Source organism: Budorcas taxicolor, chromosome 4, assembly GCF_023091745.1.
Source record: "Budorcas taxicolor isolate Tak-1 chromosome 4, Takin1.1, whole genome shotgun sequence".
In the NCBI taxonomy this organism is placed as follows: domain Eukaryota; kingdom Metazoa; phylum Chordata; class Mammalia; order Artiodactyla; family Bovidae; genus Budorcas; species Budorcas taxicolor.
Window position 1 is genome coordinate 57,573,788 of NC_068913.1, and position 20,706 is coordinate 57,594,493.

The window sequence follows — 20,706 nt, forward strand, 5'->3', positions numbered from 1 at the left end:
CTTTATCAATTCATCGGTCAGTGACATTTAGATTGTTTCCATGTTTTGCCTGTTATGAATAGTGCTGCTATGTACATAAGGGGTGCATGTGTCTTTTTGAATTATATTTTTGTCTGGGTATATGCCCGGGTGTGAGATGGCTGGATCATATGGTAATACTACTTTTGTGAGGACCCTCTACACTATTTGCCACAGAAGGTGCACTAGTTTACATTCTCACCCACAGAGTAGGAGGGTTCCCTTTTTCCACATCCTCTCACATTTGTTATTGGTAGACTTTCTAATGCTAGTCATCTGACTGGTATGAGGTGGTACCAGGACCTCATTCTAGTTTTAATTTTTTATTTCTCTAATAATTAGTGATGTTGAGCATCTTTTAATGTGTCTGCTGGTCATCTGTATGTCTTCTTTGGAGAAATGTCTGTTGAGTTCTGCCCATTTTTTGATTGGTTTGCGATTTTTATTGTTGAGTTGTATATTTTAGAGATTAAGCCCTTGTCTAGCACATCATTTGCAAATATTTTCTCCCGTTCTGTAGGTTATCTTTTCTTTTCTTTTTTTTTATGGTTTCCTTTGCTGTGCAAAAGCTTGGGGGTTAGGTCCCATTTGTTTATTTTTGTTTTAATTTCTATTGCCTTGGGAGGCTGACCTAAGAAAATATTGGCACGTTTTATGTCAGGGAATGTTTTGCCTATATGCTTTTTTTCTGAGGAATTTTATGGTGTCATGTGTTATGTTTAAGTCTTTAAGCCATTTTGAGATTACTTTTGTGCATGGTATGATGATGTGTTTAATTGCATTAATTTACATGCAGCTGTCCAACTTTCCCAGTGCCACTTGCTGAAGAGACTTTTTCCTATTTTATATTCTTGCATCCTTTGTCAAAGAATAATTGACCATAGGTGTACGAGTTATTTCTAGACTCTCTGATCTGTTCCATTGATCCACATGACTGGTTTTGTACCAATACTACACTGTTTTAATTACTGTGCCTTTGTATCTGAAATCTGAGAGAGTAATACCTCCTGCTTCCCCTCCTCTCCCCTACCAAGGATTGCTCTAGTATTTCTGGGTCTTCCATGTTTCCATGTAAATTTTCAGATTCTTTGTTCTCATTGTATGAAAAAAATGTCATGGGTAATTTGATGAGGATTGCCTTAAATCTGTAGATTGCTTTGGATAGTATTTTCATTTTAACAATATTAATTCTTCCAATCCAAGAGCATGTTTATTTTGGAAATTAATTCCCTGTTGGTCACGTTGTTGTTCAGTCACTAAGTCATGTCTGACTCTTTGCAACCCCATGGACCGCAGCATGCCAGGCTCCCCTGTCCTGCACTGTCTCCAGGAGTTTGCTCAAATTCATGTCCATTGAGTCAGTGATGCTGCCTAACCATCTCATCTTCTATTGCCCCCTTCTTTGTCTGCCCTCAGTCTTTCCCAGCATCAGCGTCTTTTCCAGTGAGTCAGCTTGTCACATCAGGTGACCAAAATATTGGAGCTTCAGCTTCAGCATCAGTCCTTCAGTGACTATTCAGGGTTGATTTCCTTTAGGATTGACTAGTTCGATCTCTTTGTAGTCCAAGGGACTCTCTCAAGAGTCTTCTCTAGCACCACAATTGAAAGCATCAATTCTTCAGCACTCAGCCTGCTTTATGATCCAACTTTCACATCTGTACATGACTACTAGAAAAACTACGTTGGTAACGTAGTTTGCAAATATTTTCTCCTAGGTTGTCTTTTTGTTTTGTTTACGGTTTCCCTCACTGTGCAAAACTTTTAAGTTTAATTAGGTACCATTTGTTTATCTTTGTTTTTCTTTTCATTACTCTTAAGGAGTGGATCCAAAAAATATTGCTGTGATTTATGTCAAAGAGAGTTCTGCCTACATTTTCCTATAGGAGTTTTATAGCGTCCAGCTGCTGCTGCTAAGTCACTTCAGTCATGTCCGACTCTGTGCGACCCCATAGACAGCAGCCCACCAGGCTCCCCCGTCCCTGGGATTCTCCAGGCAAGAACACTGGAGTGGGTTGTCAGACTAACATTTAAATCTTTAATCCATTTGGGGCACCCTTGTTCCAGATTTTAGCAAGAAGCCTTGATTTTTTTCTATTTAAAAAAATCTTTTACATTATTTCCTTCTTCTTGCTGACTTTAGGTTTTGTTTCTTCTTGTTTTTCTAATTCTTTTTGGTCATAGGTTAGGTTGTTCATTTGAGGTTTTTCTTGTTTTTAGATGAAAGTTTGTATTCCTACAAACCTTCCTTCTAAGAACTGCTCTTGCTGTGTCCCATAGTTTGGTTTTTCTTTTTTAATGGTTGTGTTTTCATTGTCATTTGTCTCAAGGTATTTTTAAATTTCCATTTTGATTTCCTTGTTGACTTGTTTTCTTTTAGTAACTTTTTATTTAGTCTCCATGTAATTGCTTTTTCCTCATTTTTCCCCTATGGTTGATTTCTAGTTTCATACCATTGTGGTCAGAGAAAATGCTTGAAGTTATTTCTGTACTCTTAAATTTATCAAGGTTAGTTTTGTGCCCTAGTATGTGGTCAGTCCTAGAGAAAGTTCCATGTGCAATTAAAAAGAACATATATTCTGCTACCTTTGGATGAAATGTCAGTCTAACAGTTCTACTTTATCATTTAGGATCTCTTTTGCCTATTAATTCTTTGACTAGAAGATGTGAGTGGGGTGTTAAGTCTTATGCTATTATTGTGTTCCCCTCAGTTTCTCCCTTTATGTCCAGCATTGTTGTTGTTGTTTAGTCACTAAGCTGTGTCCAGCTTTTCTGAGACCCCTGCCAGCGGGTATCCTGCCAAGCGTCTCTGTCCATGGGATGTTCCAGGCAATAATACTGTAGTGGGTCCCTATTTCCTTCTCCAGGGGATCTTCTCCACCAAACCTGTGTCTCCTGCTTGGCAGGCAGATTCTTTACCACTGAGCCACCTGGGAAGCCTTAAAAAAAATGCATTTGTTTTATGTCTTTGGGTGCTCCTGTATGAGGTGCATAACAGTTGCCGAGTGTGGTGTCCACTTTTGTATTGATCCTTTTGTCATTATATAGTGTCCTTCTTTATCTTCCTTTATCGTCTTTACTTTAAAATCTATTTTGTCTGATATGAGTTTTTCAATTCCCATTTTCTTGTCATTTCTGTTTGCATGAAATATTTTTTCCATCCCCTCACTTTCAATCTATGTGTGTCCTTTACCCTAAAGAGGGTCTCTTGTAGGCAGCGGTATGGTAGGCTCTTGTTTTATTTTTTTTTACCCAGTCTGCCACTTTGTGTCTTTTCATTGCAGCATTCAGTCCATTGACATTTAAGGTAATTATTGATACATATAGACAGGGAGCCCTGGCGTGCTGCCATTCATGGGGTTGCAAAGAGTCGGACACAACTGAGCGACTGAACTGAACTGAACTGAATGCTTCCCCCTGGTGGCTCAGCTGGTAAAGAATCCGCCTGCCTTGCAGGAGACCTGGGTTTGATCCCTGGGTTGGGAAGATCCCCTGGAGAAGGGAACAGCTACCCACTCCATTATTCTGGCCTGCAGAATTCCATGGACTGTGTAGTCCATGGAGTCGCAAAGAATCGGACGCAACTGAGCGACTTACACTTTGATAGTGACTTTCTTTCATTGACACATATGTATTTATCGCCATCTCAAACCTTGTTTTCCAGATGATTCTTTGTTTTTTCCTTGTTTCTTTTCTTTTTTGTTTTTCTTCTTGTGGTTTGATGATTTCCTTTTATCTTATGCTTGTGTTCCTCTCCTTTTAGGTTTTTGTGAAACTGTTGTTATGTGTTTGATTTGTGGTTGCCCTCATTTTCAAGTATGTTAATGCTTTCCTATATTTTCTTGCTTTATAATGCTGGTGAGTATATAGCATTATGTTGAGGTAAGTCCCTCTATGCCCACTTCCTGGAGAGTTTTTATCATAAATGGGTGTTGAATATTATCAAATGCTTTTTCTGCATCTCTTGTGAAGATCATATGGTTTTTATTTGTCAGTTTGTTGATGTGGTGTATCACACTGATTGATTTGTGCATGTTGAAGAATCCTTGCATTCCTGGGATAAATCCCACTTGATCATGATGTATAGCCCTGTTAATGTACTGTTGCATTTGGTTTGCTAGAATTTGTTGAGTATTTTTGCCTCTATCTTCATCAGTGATGATGACTGTAATTTTCTTTTTTTGTGGTATCTTTGTCTGGTTTTTCTGTCACGGTGATGCTCACCTCGGAGAATGAGCTTGGGAATGTTCCTTCCTCTGCAGTTTTTTGAAAAGTCTTTCAGAAGAATAGGTGTTAACTCTTCTCTAACGGTTTGATAGTATTCATCTGTGAAGCCATCTGGTCCTGTACTTTTGTTAGTTTCAAGTTTTTAAATCATTGTTTCAGTTTCAGTACTAGTGATTTTTCTGTTTTTGTTGTTGTTCAGTCATTTAGTCATGTCTGACTCTTCGCGACCCCATGGACTGCAGCATGCCAGGCTCTCCTGTCCTGCTTTGTCTCCCAGAGTTTGCTCAAATTCATGTACAATGAGTCAATGATGTCATCCAACCATCTAATCCATTGTTGCCCCTTCTCCTCTTGCCCTCAGTCTTTACCAGCTTCAGGGTCTTTTCCAATGAGTTGACTCTCTGCATCAGGTGACCAAAGTATTGGAGGTCCAGCTTTAGTATCAGTCCTTCCAATGAATAGTCAGGGTTGATTTCCTTTAGGATCGACTGGTTCAATCTCCTTGCAGTCCAAGGGACTCTCAGGAGTATTCTCCAACACCACAGCTTGAGCATCAATTCTTCAGCGCTCATCCTTCTTTATGGTCCAACTCTCACATCCATACATGACTATTGGAAAAAAAAGTACCTTTGTACAGACCTTTTGTTGGCAAAGTGGCATTTCTGCTTTTTAATGTTGTCTAGTTTTGTCATAGCTTTTCTTCCAAGGAGAAAGCCTCCTTTAATTTCATGGCTGCAGTCACCATCTGCAGTGGTTTTGGGACCCAAGAAAATAAAGTCTGTCATTGTTTCCATTGTTTCCCTATCTATTTGCCATGAAGTGGCAGGTGCCTTGATCTTCATTGTGTGAATGTTGAGTTTTAAGCCAGCTTTTTTCACTCCCTTCTTTCACCCTCATCAAGAGGCTCTTTAGTTCTTTGCTTTCTGCCATTAGGATGGTGTCATCTGCATATGTGAGGTTATTGATATTTCTCCCACCAATCTTGATTCCAGCTTGTGCTTCATCTAGCCCTGCATTTTGCCTGATATACATATAAGTTAAATAAGCAGGGGGACAGTATACAGCCTTGATGTACTCCTTTCCCAGTTTTGAACCAGTCCATTGTTCCATGTTCATTTCAACTGCTTCTTGACCTGCATACTGGTTTCTCAGGAGGCAGGTAGAATGGTCTGGTATTCCCATCTCTTTAAGAGTTTTCCACAAACAGTCAAAGGCTTTAGCATAGTCAGTGAAGCAGAAGTGGATGTTTTTCTGGAATTCCCTTTCGTTTTCTATGATCCAGTGGATGTTTGCAATTTGATCTCTGGTTCCTCTGCCTTTTGTAAACCCAGCTTGTACATCTGGAAGCTCTCCGTTCACATACTGGTGAAGCTGAACCTGCAGGATTTTGAGCATTACCTTTCTAGCATGTGAAATGAGTACAGTTGTGCACTAGTTTGAAAATCCTTTGGCACTGCCCTTTGGGATTGGAATGAAAACTGCAGAGTGGTCTTTTCCACTCCTGTGGCCACTGCTGAGTTCTCCAAATTTGCTGGCATATTGAGTGCAGCACTTTTAACAGCATCGTCTTTTAGGATTTGAAATAGCTCAGCTGGAATTCCATCACCTCCACTAGCTTTGTTTGTAGTAATGCTTCCTGAGGCCCACTTGACTTCAGACTCCAGGATGTCTGGCTCTAGGTGAGGGATCACACTGTCTTACTTATCTAAATTATAAAGATCTTTTTTGTGTAGTTCTCCTGTGTATTCTTGCCACCTCTTCTTAATCTCTTCTGCTTCCGTTAGGTCCTTACTGTTTCTGTCCTTTATTGTGCCCATCTTTGCATGAAATGTTCTCTTGGTATCTCTGATTTTCTTGAAGCGATCTCTTTTCCATTCTATTGTTTTCCTCTATTTCTTTTACTTAGGAGGGCTTCCTTATCCCTCCTTGGTATTCTTTGGAACTCTGAATTCAGATGGATATGTCTTTCCTTTTCTCCTTTGCCTTTAGCTTCTCTTCTTTTCTCAGCTATTTGTAAGGCCGCCTCAGTTCAGTTGCTCAGTTGTGTCTGACTCTTTGACCCCATGGACTGCAGCACACCAGGCTTTCCTGTCCATCGCCCAACTCCCAGAGCTTGCTCAAACTCATGTTCATCCAGTCGGTGATGCCATCCAACCATCTTATCCTCTGTCATCCCTTTCTCCTCCTGCCTATAATCTTTCCCAGCATCAGGGTCTTTTCCAATGAGTCAGCTCTTTGCATCAGGTGGCCAAAGTATTGGAGCTTCAGCATCAGTCCTTCCAGTGAATATTCAGGACTAATTTCCTTTAGGACTGACTTGTTTGATCTCCTTGCAGTCTAAGGGACTCTCAAGAGTTTTCTCCAACACCACAGTTCAAAAACGTTAGTTCTTTGGCATTCAGCTTTTGTTATGGCCCAACTCTCACACCCACACATGACTATTGGAAAAACATAGCTTTGGCTAGATGGACCTTTGTTGGCAAATGTCTCTACTTTTTAATATGCTGTCTAGGTTTGTCATAGCTTTTCATCCAAGGAGCAAGCTTCTTTTAATCTCATGGCTGCAGTCACCATCTACAGTGATTTCCTTGTATTTCTTTTTCTTGGGAATGCTTTTGGCCACTGCCTCCTGTACAACAATTCTTCAGGCACTCTATCTTTCAGATCTAATCCCTTGAATCAATTTGTCACTTCCACTGTATAATCGTAAGGGATTTGATTCAGGTCATACCTGAATAGCCTAGTGGTTTTCCCTATTTTCTTCAATTTTAGTCTGAATTTTGTAGTAAGGATTTCATGAAGTGAGCTGCAGTCAGTTGCTGGTCTTGTTTTTGGTGACTAGAGCTTCTCCATCTTCAGCTGCAAAGAATGTAATCAGTCTGATTTCTGTATTGACCTTCTGTTGTCCATGTGTAGAGTCGTCTTTGATTCAGTCCTTGGCAATTGTACCTTTCTATGAATTTGTCCACTTCTTCCAGATTGTCCATTTTATTGGCATATAGTTGTTTGTATTGTTTTTTAGTAATCTCTTTTCTTTGTATTTCTTAAGTGTCAGTTGTTACTTTCCCATTTCTAATTTTACTGATTTGAGCCTTCTCCCCTTTTTTCGTGATGAGCCTGGCTAAAAGTTTATCATTTTTTTCCTTCTGTTTCAGAGAACCAGGTTTTAGTCATTGTCTCATTTATTTCTGCTCTGATATTTAGGTTTTCTTCAACTAACTTTGGGTTTTGTTTGTTCTTGCTTTAGTTGCCTTAGATGTAAAATTAGCTTGTTTATTTGAGAATTTTTTTGATTGCTGTGGTCAGATTGTATCCCTGTAAACTTCATTCTTAGAATTGCTTTTGCTACATTCCATAGGTTCTGGGTGGTCATGCTTTCATTGTCATTTGTCTCTGGGCATTTTTTTGATATTCTCTTCTTCCTTCAGTGATCCATTTTAGTAGCATACTGTTTAGCCTCCACATGTTTGTGTTTTTTCTTGTCTAATCTCATAGCATTGTGTTTGGAAAAGATGCTTGGTATGATTTCAGTGTTCTTAAATTTACCTATGCTTGCTTTGTGACAGGCTCAGCATGTGATCAATTCTGGAGAGAATGTTCCATGTGCACTTGAGAAGAATGTGTGTTCTGTTATTTTTGGATGAAATGATGTGTAAATATCAATTAAGTCATTTGGTGTGATGAGTCATTTAAAGCCTGTATTCCCTTTGTGGATGATCTGTCCGCTGATGAAAGTGGTATGTTTAAGTCCTCCACTATTACTGTGTTACTGTCAGTTTCTCTTTTAAAGACCGTTAGCATTTGCTTTATATGTTGAGCTGCTCCTTCATTGGGTACACTTATATTTGCAATTGTTGTATCTCCTTGAATTGGTCCTTGGGTCGTTATGTAATGTCCTTCTTTGTCTCTTGTAACAGTCTTTATTTTAAAGTCTGTAACGAGTGTTACCCCTCCAACTCTGATTTCCGTTTGCGTGGAATACCTTTGTCCATCTCATCAGTTCCAGTCTGTGTGTGTTCCTTGTAGCATGTCTCTTGTATGTAGCATGTCTCTTGTGTTCCATGACTCTTGTAGCATATATTTGGGTCTTGTTCTGTATCCATTCGTGGGATTGTGTCAAGGGGTGTGTTTAGAAGTGACTGTGAGCTTAGCACAGCTCTAGGCAGCCTGTCTGTTACTGGGTGGGGCTGTGCTACTATCCTGCTGGTTGTTTGGCTTGAGGCATTCCAGCACTGGAGCCTGTAGACTGTTGGGTTCAGATCAGGTTTTGATGCTAAACTGGCAGCCTCTGGGAGAGCCCATGCTGATCAATATTCTCTGGGGCCTCTGCCACCAGTGTTCTTGCCCCCTGACTCTTTGAACCACAGCCGGCCCCCACATCCCTTGTAGATCCTCCAAGACTTGCACGTAGGTCCAGCCCATGCTCCTGTGGAGTTACTGCTTTGTACTCGGTCTCAGTATACATGGATTCTTATTGACCCTTCTAAGAATGGAATCTCTGTTTCCCCACTCCTGTGGAGCTCCTGCACTGAAGCCCCACTGGCCTTCAAGGCCAAATGCTCTGGGTGTTCCTCATCCCAGTGTCAGACCCTCAGACTAAGGAGCCTGACATGGGGCTCAGGATTTTCAGTCTTGTGGGAGAACTTCTGCAATATAATTATTCCAGTTTGTGGATTGTCTACTCACTGGGTATGGGATTTAATTATGTCACAAAGCACCCCTCATATCATCTTTTTGTGGGTTTTTCTTTGACTGTGATTGTTGTTGTTGTTCAGTCGGTTATATCCGACTCTTTGCCACCCCAGGGACTACAGCACGCCAGGCTTCCCTGTCCTTCACTGTTTGCCTGAGTTTGCTCAAATTCATGTCCGTTGAGTCATAATACCATCCAAGCACCTCATCCTCTGTCATTCCCTTCTCCTCCTGCCTTCAGTCTTCCCCAACATCCCCACATCATGGTGTTTTGCAGTGAGTCAACTCTTTACATCAGGTGGCCAGAGTATTAGAGCTTTAGCATCAGTCCTTCCAGTGAATATTCGGGGTTGATTTCCTTTAGAATTAACTGGTTTGATCTCTGTGCAGTCCATGGAACTCTCAAGAGTCTTCTCCAGCACCACAGTTTACAAGAATCAGTTCTTTGGTGCTCAGCCTTCTTTATGGTCCAAATCTCACATCTTTACATGACTACTGGAAAAACCATAGCTTTGACTATACAGACCTTTGTCGGCAAAGTGATGTCTCTGCTTTTTAATATGCCGTCTAGGAAAAGGTCGATTTTCATTCCAATCCCAAAGAAAGGCAGTGCCAGAGAATGTTCAGACTACTAAACAGTTGCACTCATTTCACATGCTAGCAAAATAATGCTCAAAATTCTTCAGGCTAGGCTTCAACAGTACTGAAGTATATGTACTGAAAATTGCCACATGTTCAAGCTGGATTTAGAAAAGGCAGATGATCCAGAGATCAAATTGCCAAAGTCCACTGGGTCATAGAAAAAGCAAGAGAATTCCAGAAAAACATCTACTTCTGCTGCATTGACTATGCTAAAGCCTTTGACTGTGTGGATCACAACATGGACTGCAGCATTCCAGGCTTTCCTGTCCTTCACAATCTCTCAGAGTTGTCTCTGCTTTTTAATATGCTGTTTAGGTTTGTCAGAGCTTTTCTTCCAAGGAGCAAAAGTCTGGCTGCAGTCACCATCTGCAGTGGTTTTGGAGACCTAGAAAATAAAGTTTGTCACTGTTTCCCCATCTATTTACCGTGAGGTGATGGGACCAGATGCCATGATCTGAGTTTTTTGAATGTTGAGTTTTCAGCTAGCTTTTTTGCTCTCCTCTTTCACCTTCATCAAGAGGCTCTTTAGTCCTCTTTCCTTTTCTGCCATTAGGATAGTGTCATCTGCATATCTGATATTTTTCCCAGCAGTCTTGATTCCAGCTTGTGATTCATCCAGCATGGTATTTTGCATGATGAACTCTACATAGAAGTTAGATAAGCAGGATGACAATATACAGACTTGTTGTACTCCTTTCCCAATTTTGAACCAGTCCATTGTTCCATGTCCAGTTCTGTTGCTTCTTGACCTACATGCAGGTTTCTCAGAAGACAGGTAAGGTGGTCTGGTATTCCCATCTCTTTAAGAATTTCCCCGTTTGTTGTGATCCAAACAAAGGCTTTAGTGTAGTCAGTGAAGCAGAAGTAGATATTTTTCTGGAATTCTCTTGCTTTTTCTGTGATCCAACAGATGTTGGCATTTTGACCCTGATTCCTCTGCCTTTTCTAAACCCAGCTTGTACATCTGGACATTTTCTGTTAACGTACTGTTCAAGCCTAGCTTGGAGGATTTTGAACATTACCTTGCTAGCATGTGAAATGAATATGGTTGTGCAGTAGTTTGAACATTCTTTGGCATTTTCCTATGGGATTGGAATGAAAACCTTTTCTACTCCTGTGGCCACTGCTGAGTTTTCCAAATGTGCTGGCATATTGAGTGCAGCACTTTCACAGTATCATCTTTTAGGATTTGAAATAGCTCAGCTGGAGTTCCATCACCTCCACTAGCTTTGTTCATAGTAATGCTTCCTAAGGCCCACTTGAGTTCACACTCCAGAATGTTTGGCTCTAGATGTGTGATCACACCTTCGTGTTTATCTGAGTCATTAAGATCTTTTTTGTATAGTTGTCCTGTGTATTTTTGCCACTTATTGTGAATATCTTCTGCTGCTGTTAGGTCCCATACTCTTTCTGTCCTTTATTGTGCCCGTCTTTGCATTAAATGTTCTCTTGGTATCTCTAATTTTCTTGAATCGATTTCTAGTCCTTCCCATTCTGTTGTTTTCCTCTGTTTCTTTGCGTTTTTCACTTAAGGTTTTCTTAGCTTTCCTTGCTGTTCTTTGTAACTGTACATTCAGATGGGTTTATCTCTCCTTTTCTCCCTTGCCTTCGCTTCTTTTCCTTTCTTAGCTATTTGTAAGGCCTCGTCAGACAACAGTTTTGCTTTGTTGCATTTTTTCTTGGGGGTGATTTTGGTCACTGCCTCATTTACGGTGTTGCAGCCTCTGTCCATAGGTCTTCTGGCACTCATATATCAGATCTAATCCCTTGCATCTATTTGTCACATCCACTATATAATCGTAAGGGATCTGATTTAGCTTATAACTGAATGGCTTAGTGGTTTTCACTACTTTCTTCAGTCTAAGCCTGAATTTTGCAATATAGAGTTCATGATCTGAGCCACAGTAAGCTCCTGATCTTGTTTTTGCTGACTGTATAGAGCTCCTCCACCTAGGCTGCAAAGAATATAATCAGTCTAATTTCAGTATTGACCATCTGGTGATGTCCATGTGTAGAGTCTTCTGTTGTGTTGTTGGAAGAGGGTGTTTGCTATGACCCGTGTGTTCTCTTGGCAGAGCTCTGTTAACCTGTGCCCTGCTTCATTTTGTACTCCAAGACCAAACTTGCCTGTTATTCCACATATCTCTTGACTTCCTGCTTTTGCATTCCAGTCTTCTATAATGAAAAGGACACCTTTTTTTTTTTTTTTTCTTGGTGTTAGTTCTAGCATAGAACCGTTCAGCTTCTTCAGCATTAGTGATTGGGGCTTTAACTTGGATTACTGTGATATTGATTGGTTTGCCTTGGAAATGAACTGAGATTTTCCTGTCATTTTTGAGAGTATACCCAGTACTGCACTATGAACTCATTTGCTGACTCTGCAGGCTACTCCATTTCTTCTAATGGATTTTTGCCCACAGTAGTAGATACAATAGTCATCTGAATTAAATTCACCCATTTCCATCCATTTTAGTGCAATGATTGCTAAATTGTCGATGTTCACTCTTGCCATCTCCTGTTTGACCACTTCCAATTCACCTTGATTCATGGACCTAACATTCCAGGTTCCTATGCAATATTGTTCTTTACTTTCACCACCAGACATATTCACAACTGGGCTTCGTTTCTGGTTTGGCTCAGCCTCTTCATTCCTTCTGGAGCTGTTTTTCTACTCTTGTCCAGTAGCATATTGGACACCTACTGACCTGGAGGGTTTATCTTTCAGTGCCATATCCTTTTGCCTTTTCATACTGTTCTTCGGGTTCTCAAAATAAGAATGCTGAAGTGGTTTGCCATTACCTCTTCCAGTGGACCACGTTTTGTCAGAACTCTCCACCATCAGTCTTGGGTGGTCCTACACTATATGGTTCATAGTTTGATTAAGTTAACAAAGCTGTGATCCATGAGATTATTTTGTTTAGTTTTCTGGGATTTTGGTTTTCATTCTGTCTGCCCTCTGATAGATGTGGGTAAGAGGCCTGTGCAAACTTCCTGCTGGGAGGGACTTTACTGTGGAGAAAACTGGGTCTTCCTCTGGTGGGCAAGGCCCTGCTCAGTAAGTCTTTAATCCAGTTTTCTGCTCATGGGTGGGGCTGTGCTCCCGGCCTGTAGTTTGGCCTTAATCTGTGGTGGGGTTAATGGCGGTAATGGCGACCTCCTTTAGATCCTTATGCCACATGGCGTGCCTCCCAGAACTGCTGCTGTCAGTGTCCCTGACCCCGTGGCAGACCTCAGTCAACCCACGTCTCCACCGGAGGCTCCTGGACTCGCACAGGCACGTCTGGATCAGTCTCTTGGGGGATCACTGTTCTTTCCCTGCACCTTGATGTGCACAGGTTTGCTTTGTGCCCTCCAGGCATCTCTGACGGGTGTGAAGTTTGATTTTAAACACGATTGCACCCCTCCTGCTGTCTTGCTGCACCTTCTCCTTTGCCCTTGGATGTGGAGTATCTTTTTTTGGTGGGTTCCAACATTCTGCTGTCGATGATTGTTCAGCAGCTAGTTGTGATTTTGGTGTTCTTGCAGGAGATGAGTGCATGTCCTTCTACTTCACCATCCTTTTGACTTGATTGTAAAATACGTTTTTTGGTAGGTTCTGGTGTTTTTGTAGATGATTGTTCAGCAGTTGTGATTTTGGTGTTTTCATGAGATGTGAAAGTGTTAGTCGGTCAGTCATGTCTGACCCTTTGCAACCCTGTGGTCTGTTGCCTGCTAGACTTCTCTGTCCATGATATTCTCCAGGCGTGAATACTGGAGTGGATAACCATTCCCTTCTCCAGGGGATCTTTCCAACCCAGGAATCTGGCCCTGGCCTTGTACACTGCAGGCAGGATCTTTATCATCTGAGACACCAAGGAAGCCCCTTCATGAGAAGAGGTGAGCTCACGTCTTTCTACTCTGCCATCTTTTCCAGAGTCAGGGGGCTGCTTTTAGTTTGGATGCTGTCTGTCTCTTTCCTCAGTGTATGCTGGCTGTTATCCCCTTGATACGTGGTGTGGCAGGTTCAGAGGTCCTTGTGCACACTTAGGACAGAGGGGGCAGTCTTCGACACCTGCTCTTGGGTCTCCTGGGGGTGGCGGCTGTCTGCACACTCCTGGGACAGCAGGGGCAGGGCTTGGCACTGCTCTTGGGTCTCCTGTGGGCAGATGCTATCCACACTCCCAGGAGAGTGGTGGCAGTGACTGGCACCTGCTGTTAGGTCTTGTAGTGGCAGTTCATAGCCACCTCTGGGGCCTAGGATGGCCGCAACAACGTGCGCCTGCCCCCAGAACTCCTGTGGGCAGTGTCCTGTTGCTGAATGGTCACAGGGAAAGGAGCTCTTACAGTGCTCTCACCCCTCTTCCCATGCACCCCCTCAACAACGGCACTTGGTATCTCTCATCAGCCCCAGCTTCTTCGGAGTACCTGCTCTGTTGCTACCATCCAGCCTCTTCAGGCTGTCTCCATGCAGCCAACCCGTGTCCGCTCCCTGGGTCTGACCTCTGAAGCCTGTACTTTAGTACCTAGCCCCCAACTTCACCAACATATGAGTATCTTAGGCGGGGGAGTGCAGAGTGGCAGTGCCAATCTTCTGTTCACATTACTCTGTTTTGCCCTCCACAAACGTTGTGCTCTACTCCTAGCCTCTGAAGCTCCCCTCCATCTAGGCTGATCTCCGTGCCAGTGAGGGACTGCCCAGGGTGTGGGAAACTTGCCTCCACAGCTCCTCCCTGGGTGCAGGCTTCATCTGTTTCTTTTTTCCTTTTGTCCTACCCAGTTAGGCGGAGGTTTTCTTGCCCTTTGAGAAGTCTGAGGTCTTCTGCTGGCTTTCAGTAGATGTTCTGTGTCGGTCATTCCACTCGTAGATGTGTTTTTAATGTTTTTGTTAGGGAAGGTGAGCTTCCTGTCCTACTCCTCCACCATTTTGACCCCCCCCCCCCAACCAGTAGTTATTTAAGTAAATGGCTGACATAATTTGGATGTACAGTGATCCTTAGGTATCTACAATGGATTGATTCCAGTGCCTCCTCTGAATACCAAAATTTGCAGTTACTGGAGTCCCTTATATTTATGGTGTAGTACAGTTAGCCATCCGTATCTAAAAGTTCCCCATCAACTTTTATGTGGATAAGGGTTTAATTGATCAAAGTATTTCCTATTATAATGGAACAATATATGCAATAGAAGGTATAGAAATTGAAAAGAAAATAATGAAATTATCAGTATTTGTAGATAGGATGATTACCTATTAAACCTAAGAGTTAAACAAGTAATGTTTAAAAACAGCCATTGAAATTGCTGTAGTAATAGTTGTGAGAATTGTTGCAGCTTTTACATTGTAAGCTATGTCATAAAAGAGTGATTTTTCTTACTGATATAGTTATTAACCTAAGTATAAAAAGTATGTAAATTCTCTTGGACATAAGTTGTATAAGAAGAAGTCGGTGTTTATAGTAGAAATGTATTTTTTAATAAATACATTACACCCTCTAATGAATTTGCATCCTGATACTGTATCCTGTTAGTGATACAACCTGGATTAAGATATATAAACTGTTAATGCCCACAGCCCCCTAGAAGAAACAGAAATCCTCTTAGAGAAGGTATAATTATCCTAGCTCTGAAATTAGTCATATAATATTTTTTTTGCATACAGTGTTCAACTCATAAATATAACCAGATTCTCTCTCTGCCCTCCCCCCTCACTCACTCACATGGCATCAAGAGCAAGGAGCAACAGAACCAGCAGGCAATAGGCAGACCAAAATGTCTTGGTTTATTGGAATTATCCAACACAGAAAGCCATCATACTTATTTAGCAAGTTGAAAAACAAAAGCAAAGATAGTAAAAACAAAAGCAAAGATAGTAAATAATGGTGGGAAGCTGGAAGCTATGAATATAAAAAAGCGACAAGGCAGATTTGAAAAATAACTGGACAGGCTTTTTTTTCGTTTTAGACATGTTTTTGGATCAGAAAATAAAATACCTGAAATTCACTCAGTGTACAAGTTTAACAGATTAGACAAATGAGAAGTGAGCATTAGTGAGCTGGAAAATATAGTTCAGAGAAAGCTATGAAAGTAGAAGCTTGAAGAGGAAAAATAGAAGAAGTACTGTACAGAAGGATAAGACTCATAAAAGATACAGAGAAATCTCATTTGTGTTTTACTGGAGTCCCAGAAAGAAAGGAGGAAATGTGGGCAAAAGAAACTATTTGAAAAAATAGATAGGCCAATGGAACATGAGTTAAAAAAGCAGGTATCAGAATGCCTGATTTATGACAAAAATAGTACAGTAATGGGGAATGGTTTAGATTTTCAGTAATTGGTAAATAGTTGAGTGCTCATATGAAAAACTTAATTTGAACTGTTCCTATAAAAATCAACTATATTTGGATTATAGACCTAAAAGCAAAGTGCAAAAAAACAAAACCTTTAGAGAATAATGTAAAATACCTTCTTGACCTTTAGGTAGACGGAGAAGATTTAGCAAGACACAACATGAGTACATTACACTTATATTGATAGCAAAACAAAACTGTGAATCATTAATAGACAGCCCCATGGCAAAATATTTCACCAAAGTTGAACCCAAATGATCAAAGATATTTAATATAATCATCGGAGAACTCAATACTTACTCTGGTTTTGTTTATCACAGAGGAAAAATACAAGGAATCTAAATACACAAATAGGAAATCAGCTAATTAAAATTTCATAAACATGATAATAATGCCATTTGGTATTTACAAATGATTTAGAATTACATTAACAAGCTTATAGTGTATTAGAAAGTTTGCAGGACATTATGTATCATCCCATTTTGGTAAAAGGCTAAATATTTATGATAACATATATTGCATGAAGTTTGAACATATTTTAAACAGCTGTGAATGGTAATGGTACTCAGAATGAATCTAATCATATCTTTTTCTAGTGTTTCTAAATTGAGCAGGTACTATATTATTTATGTAACTGATAACACACAATATACCAAAAGTGGGCTTCCCTGGTGGCAGTAAAGAACCCACTTGCAATGCAGGAGACTGCCTGCAATGCAGGAGATGTGGGTTTGATCCCTGGGTGGGGACGATCCCCTGGAGAAGGAAATGGCAACCCACTCCATATTCTCGCCTGGGAAATCCCATGGACAGAGGAGCCTGGCGAGCTCCAGTCCATGGGGTCTTGAGAGTCAGACATAAGTTAGTGACTAAACCACCACCACCAGTGTACCAAAAATAGGGCATTATATCCATTTTTCCATTATGGGATTCAACTTTTTTTTTTTTTTTTTTACTAAAATTCTAATCGAATGAACCACTTGTTAGTGTTGGAAAAATGTGTATTCATTCATGCACATACACACCTAACTGTGTAATATGTGCAGTAGCAGCGCAGAGAACGTGGAATACTATCCATATTGTAAGAATGCAGGGTGGTATTGAGTGACTCATCCTTCCATTTTCTTTTCATTTAATGGGTCCTTTTTTATTTTAATTGCAAATACTACCTAAATCTGCCTTCTCTTAATATTTCGCCTGCCTCCCTTTTTCCATTGTTTTTAGGCTGCTTAAATGTATAAATATATTTTAGTTTTGATTTAGTTACAAAGAGTCTAGATATTTTCAAAGGAAAGCTGTTATTATAAGTTTAAGAATAGAATTCATTTTTATAGTTTTAAGGAGTTTACATTTTAAAATTTTCTCTTAATTTCTGGACTTTTCACAAGGGAAAAAAAGACCCTTTCTACACTCTGATAAATGAGTGTTATTTGAAAAATGATTTAAAGCATGTGGGTATTAACAGGAAAGGATTTGTTTTCTGGCTTTTTTTCTCTGTCATATTAAAGATGTTACATATATGTATATTATATATGTTTTTAGTTTGGGATATTATTTGACAAATTTTAAAAATACAGTATGCATATTATGTTTGTTTTACCATGATGTCCAGGAGTTTATAGATAAATTTAGGCTCTGTTGTTTATCCATGTGTTCTTAACTTGTGTCTTTCAACATATAATGGATTTTAGATCATTAATTATCCTTTCAATCCTTTTTGGAAGTAGGGGCAAAAAGTGAATAAATATGGATTTATAAATATATATACATACTCACTACATAAGTTTAATCACACATGCTATGGTAAACATACTGTTTTAAAATTTGTTTTAGCCAACAAATGGAATCTTCTTGAGCATGTTTCTGATTGTTTTGCCTTTGGAATCCATGGCTCATGGCCTCTTCCATGAATTGGGTAGCTGTTTAGGAGGAACATCTGTTGGATATGCCATTGTGATTCCCACCAACTTTTGCAGGTACAGTAACCTAGTGTAATTAGTCATAGCACCTTGACTCTTAACATCCTTCCAATATTTGTATGAATATAAGGTGATAGCTCATTTTTTCAAAGCTACAATATTCTCAAAATATAATACTCTTGCATTTTTTTCATTTATCCCAAATGTTTGAAAACCTTTATCTACTCTGAGTAGTAAATCTTAAGGGTTCAATTAAAGTTTTGTTTTTGGTAAACGTGATTAGAGTATGTTTTAGCTAAAAATCATAAAAATATAAGTAGATTTTCTTTGTAAAGTTATTCCATTTTCTTAGGAATATCTTGTTTAAGGAAATGTGAAACCACATGGTGAAGTGTAATAGAATGTACAGTGGACCTGAGCGTCCTAAATTCTAGTTCTGTGTTCCTTTAGGCAAATCATTACCTCTCTGAACCTCTGTATCTTAACTTAAATTGCAGAGAGAGGAATGTCCTGAAGAGGTAGTGAGAATATGAATGTAAAAATACTATCTACTTGAAAATGTAGTACAAATACCAGGAATTCAGAAACATTCACAATAAAATCAAATATCTCATGGCAGTTTTATTAAAATAATTTTGACTCCAATATGTGGCTAATCTGTTTCAATTTATAATCATTACTAAATTTTAGTTTTTCTTTTATAGTTTAAGTACCTTTGAAATAGAAAAAAAAATAGTTTCTTGCCAGTAATGAATTATGCTGACAAAGTAGTCATCATATTTTCCTTGGCAGAGGTGGGAGAAAACTGAACAAAAAGTTTTCATTGGATTTTAAATATTTGACATAAAACCACAAAGTTGACTATTTATAGTAAATATTTTCCTCCATATTAAAGATTTGATAAATAAGGTAAAGATTCTTATAAGAAGTAAAAGAAATATATTTCAAAAGATTCCATAAAGTAAGATGTGATAACTCTCTAGGAAGAATATGTGAAAGTAGTAATTTGCACAGATTTTTATTGTAATTTTTGATTATGCATTGTTTACTCTTTTACTGTTTTGTGGCTGTTAAATGATAAAATATGGGACAAAATGTTTTTTTAGTGAAAGCTTTTGTAGAATTATCAGAATAGTATGGATAAATACATGAAGCAAATGTAAAGTTTTCAGAATTCCTACTTAGAAGTCTAGTTTCTGGGTAGGAGTGATGTTTTTTTTTCCCCTGAATATTGATTTGATCCTGCTAGTTTTAAGAACTAGTTTGTCATCTTTACCAACGTACCATTTTACATGTATTCCAGGATCAAGTGTGTCTTCAATTAGTGTTCAGTAGTATAAGGCAATGGACCTAAATTATAATAATTGTTTTAAAATGTCATTTATTAAAAGGTAAGTTGTTCTGTCATTTGTGTACCTCAAGTTAGTAAAACTTGAACACTTCATAAAGACTATTTTTCAATATGGAAATTAATTTAAAATACTGTTTCCATACTGTGTTTTTTTCTCAAGAAAAAAAGTACTTTCATTATTGTCCCCAATCCAGTGTTCTTGAAATATTTTGGGGGTAATATTAGTACAGTCTTGCTTTTTAAAGTCTTGTTTAATATCTCATTTGGTAAGAAGATGCCAAATTCTTGGTAAAAGAATGAAAAGTAGTACAACCCACATTTCGAGATAGCCTCCCAGATTTCAGTTTTACTTTTTTTTTACGTGGAGGATAATTGGTTTACAATGTTGTGTTGGTATCTGCTGTACAACACCGTGATTCAATCACCGGTATACATATATTCCTTTGCTCTAGAACCTCCCTCCCCTAGACCCCCACATCCCACCCCTCTGGGTTGTCACAGAGCACCAGATCTTATTGATAAGAGGTATAATTTTTAGAAACTAGGCTTTGATTTTCCAAGCATAATTCTTAGCACTGTGGAAAATTTAGAAAAGACAGGTTTTTTAAAAAACAGATTATGCCATTTAGTTATTAGTAACTTAGATAATTTATTATAAATGAAAAACAGGAATGTGACATAGAATGAACACTTCATGAACACCAAAATGATGGTTTTTTTCTCATTTTTCAGTCCTGATGGTCAGCCAACACTTCTTCCACCAGAACATGTACAGGAGTTAAATTTGAGGTCTACTGGCATGCTCAACGCTATCCAAAGATTTTTTGCCTATCACATGATTGAGACCTATGGGTGTGACTATTCTACAAGCGGACTGTCTTTTGATACTCTACATTCCAAACTGAAAGCTTTCCTTGAACTTCGGACTGTGGATGGGCCTAGGCATGATACGTATGTTTTATATTACAGTGGGCACACCCATGGTACAGGAGAGTGGGCTCTTGCAGGTAAGTCCACCTCTGGCAGTTTCACTAATGTGCAGATACACGTATTTGTGGAAATCTGTCCTTCACACTGAAACAATGTTTGCAGATTCTCAATTTTCCACTTTATAGTTTACCAAGTATACATATGACTGTTTTGTTTACCTTTTCTCTGGCATGCTTGTTTAGCATAATTTTAGTGATCTCTAGAGGTTTCAAAAATTATGTTTTGTGTTGATTGGAAGAAAAAAAAAATCTGCTTGATGGGAGACATCAGAATTATTAAATAGTTACATTTTTCAGAATCTGATTAACTTATTTGGCTAATACTTCTAAGTCTTTAAGATTATAGATGCTGATTTCAATAGTTCTTCACATGTTCAATTTTATTTGTTAGAAAGCGCACCATAATTTTAAGCAGCAGGTGATATGATGTGATTGGAGTAGTGTTTAGGTCAGGAGACCTTAGCTCTGTCCTAATTTGCCCCAGCACTGCTGTTTGAGGCAGATTACACTCTCCATTTCAGTTCTCTCATCTGAAAATAGAAGGGGTAATA

General features: G+C 39.2%; 1 protein-coding gene across 1 annotated transcript in view; it reads left to right on the plus strand.

The window, feature by feature from the left end:
• The window catches only part of TMEM168 (transmembrane protein 168), a 43,956-nt gene that overhangs the window by 17,007 nt on the left and 6,243 nt on the right, over positions 1–20,706 (plus strand). The window contains exons 2-3 of the mRNA XM_052639200.1: positions 17,730–17,872; positions 19,899–20,173. Coding sequence (XP_052495160.1) covers positions 17,730–17,872; positions 19,899–20,173 — 418 coding nt within the window. The remainder of the gene's footprint in view (positions 1–17,729; positions 17,873–19,898; positions 20,174–20,706) is intronic.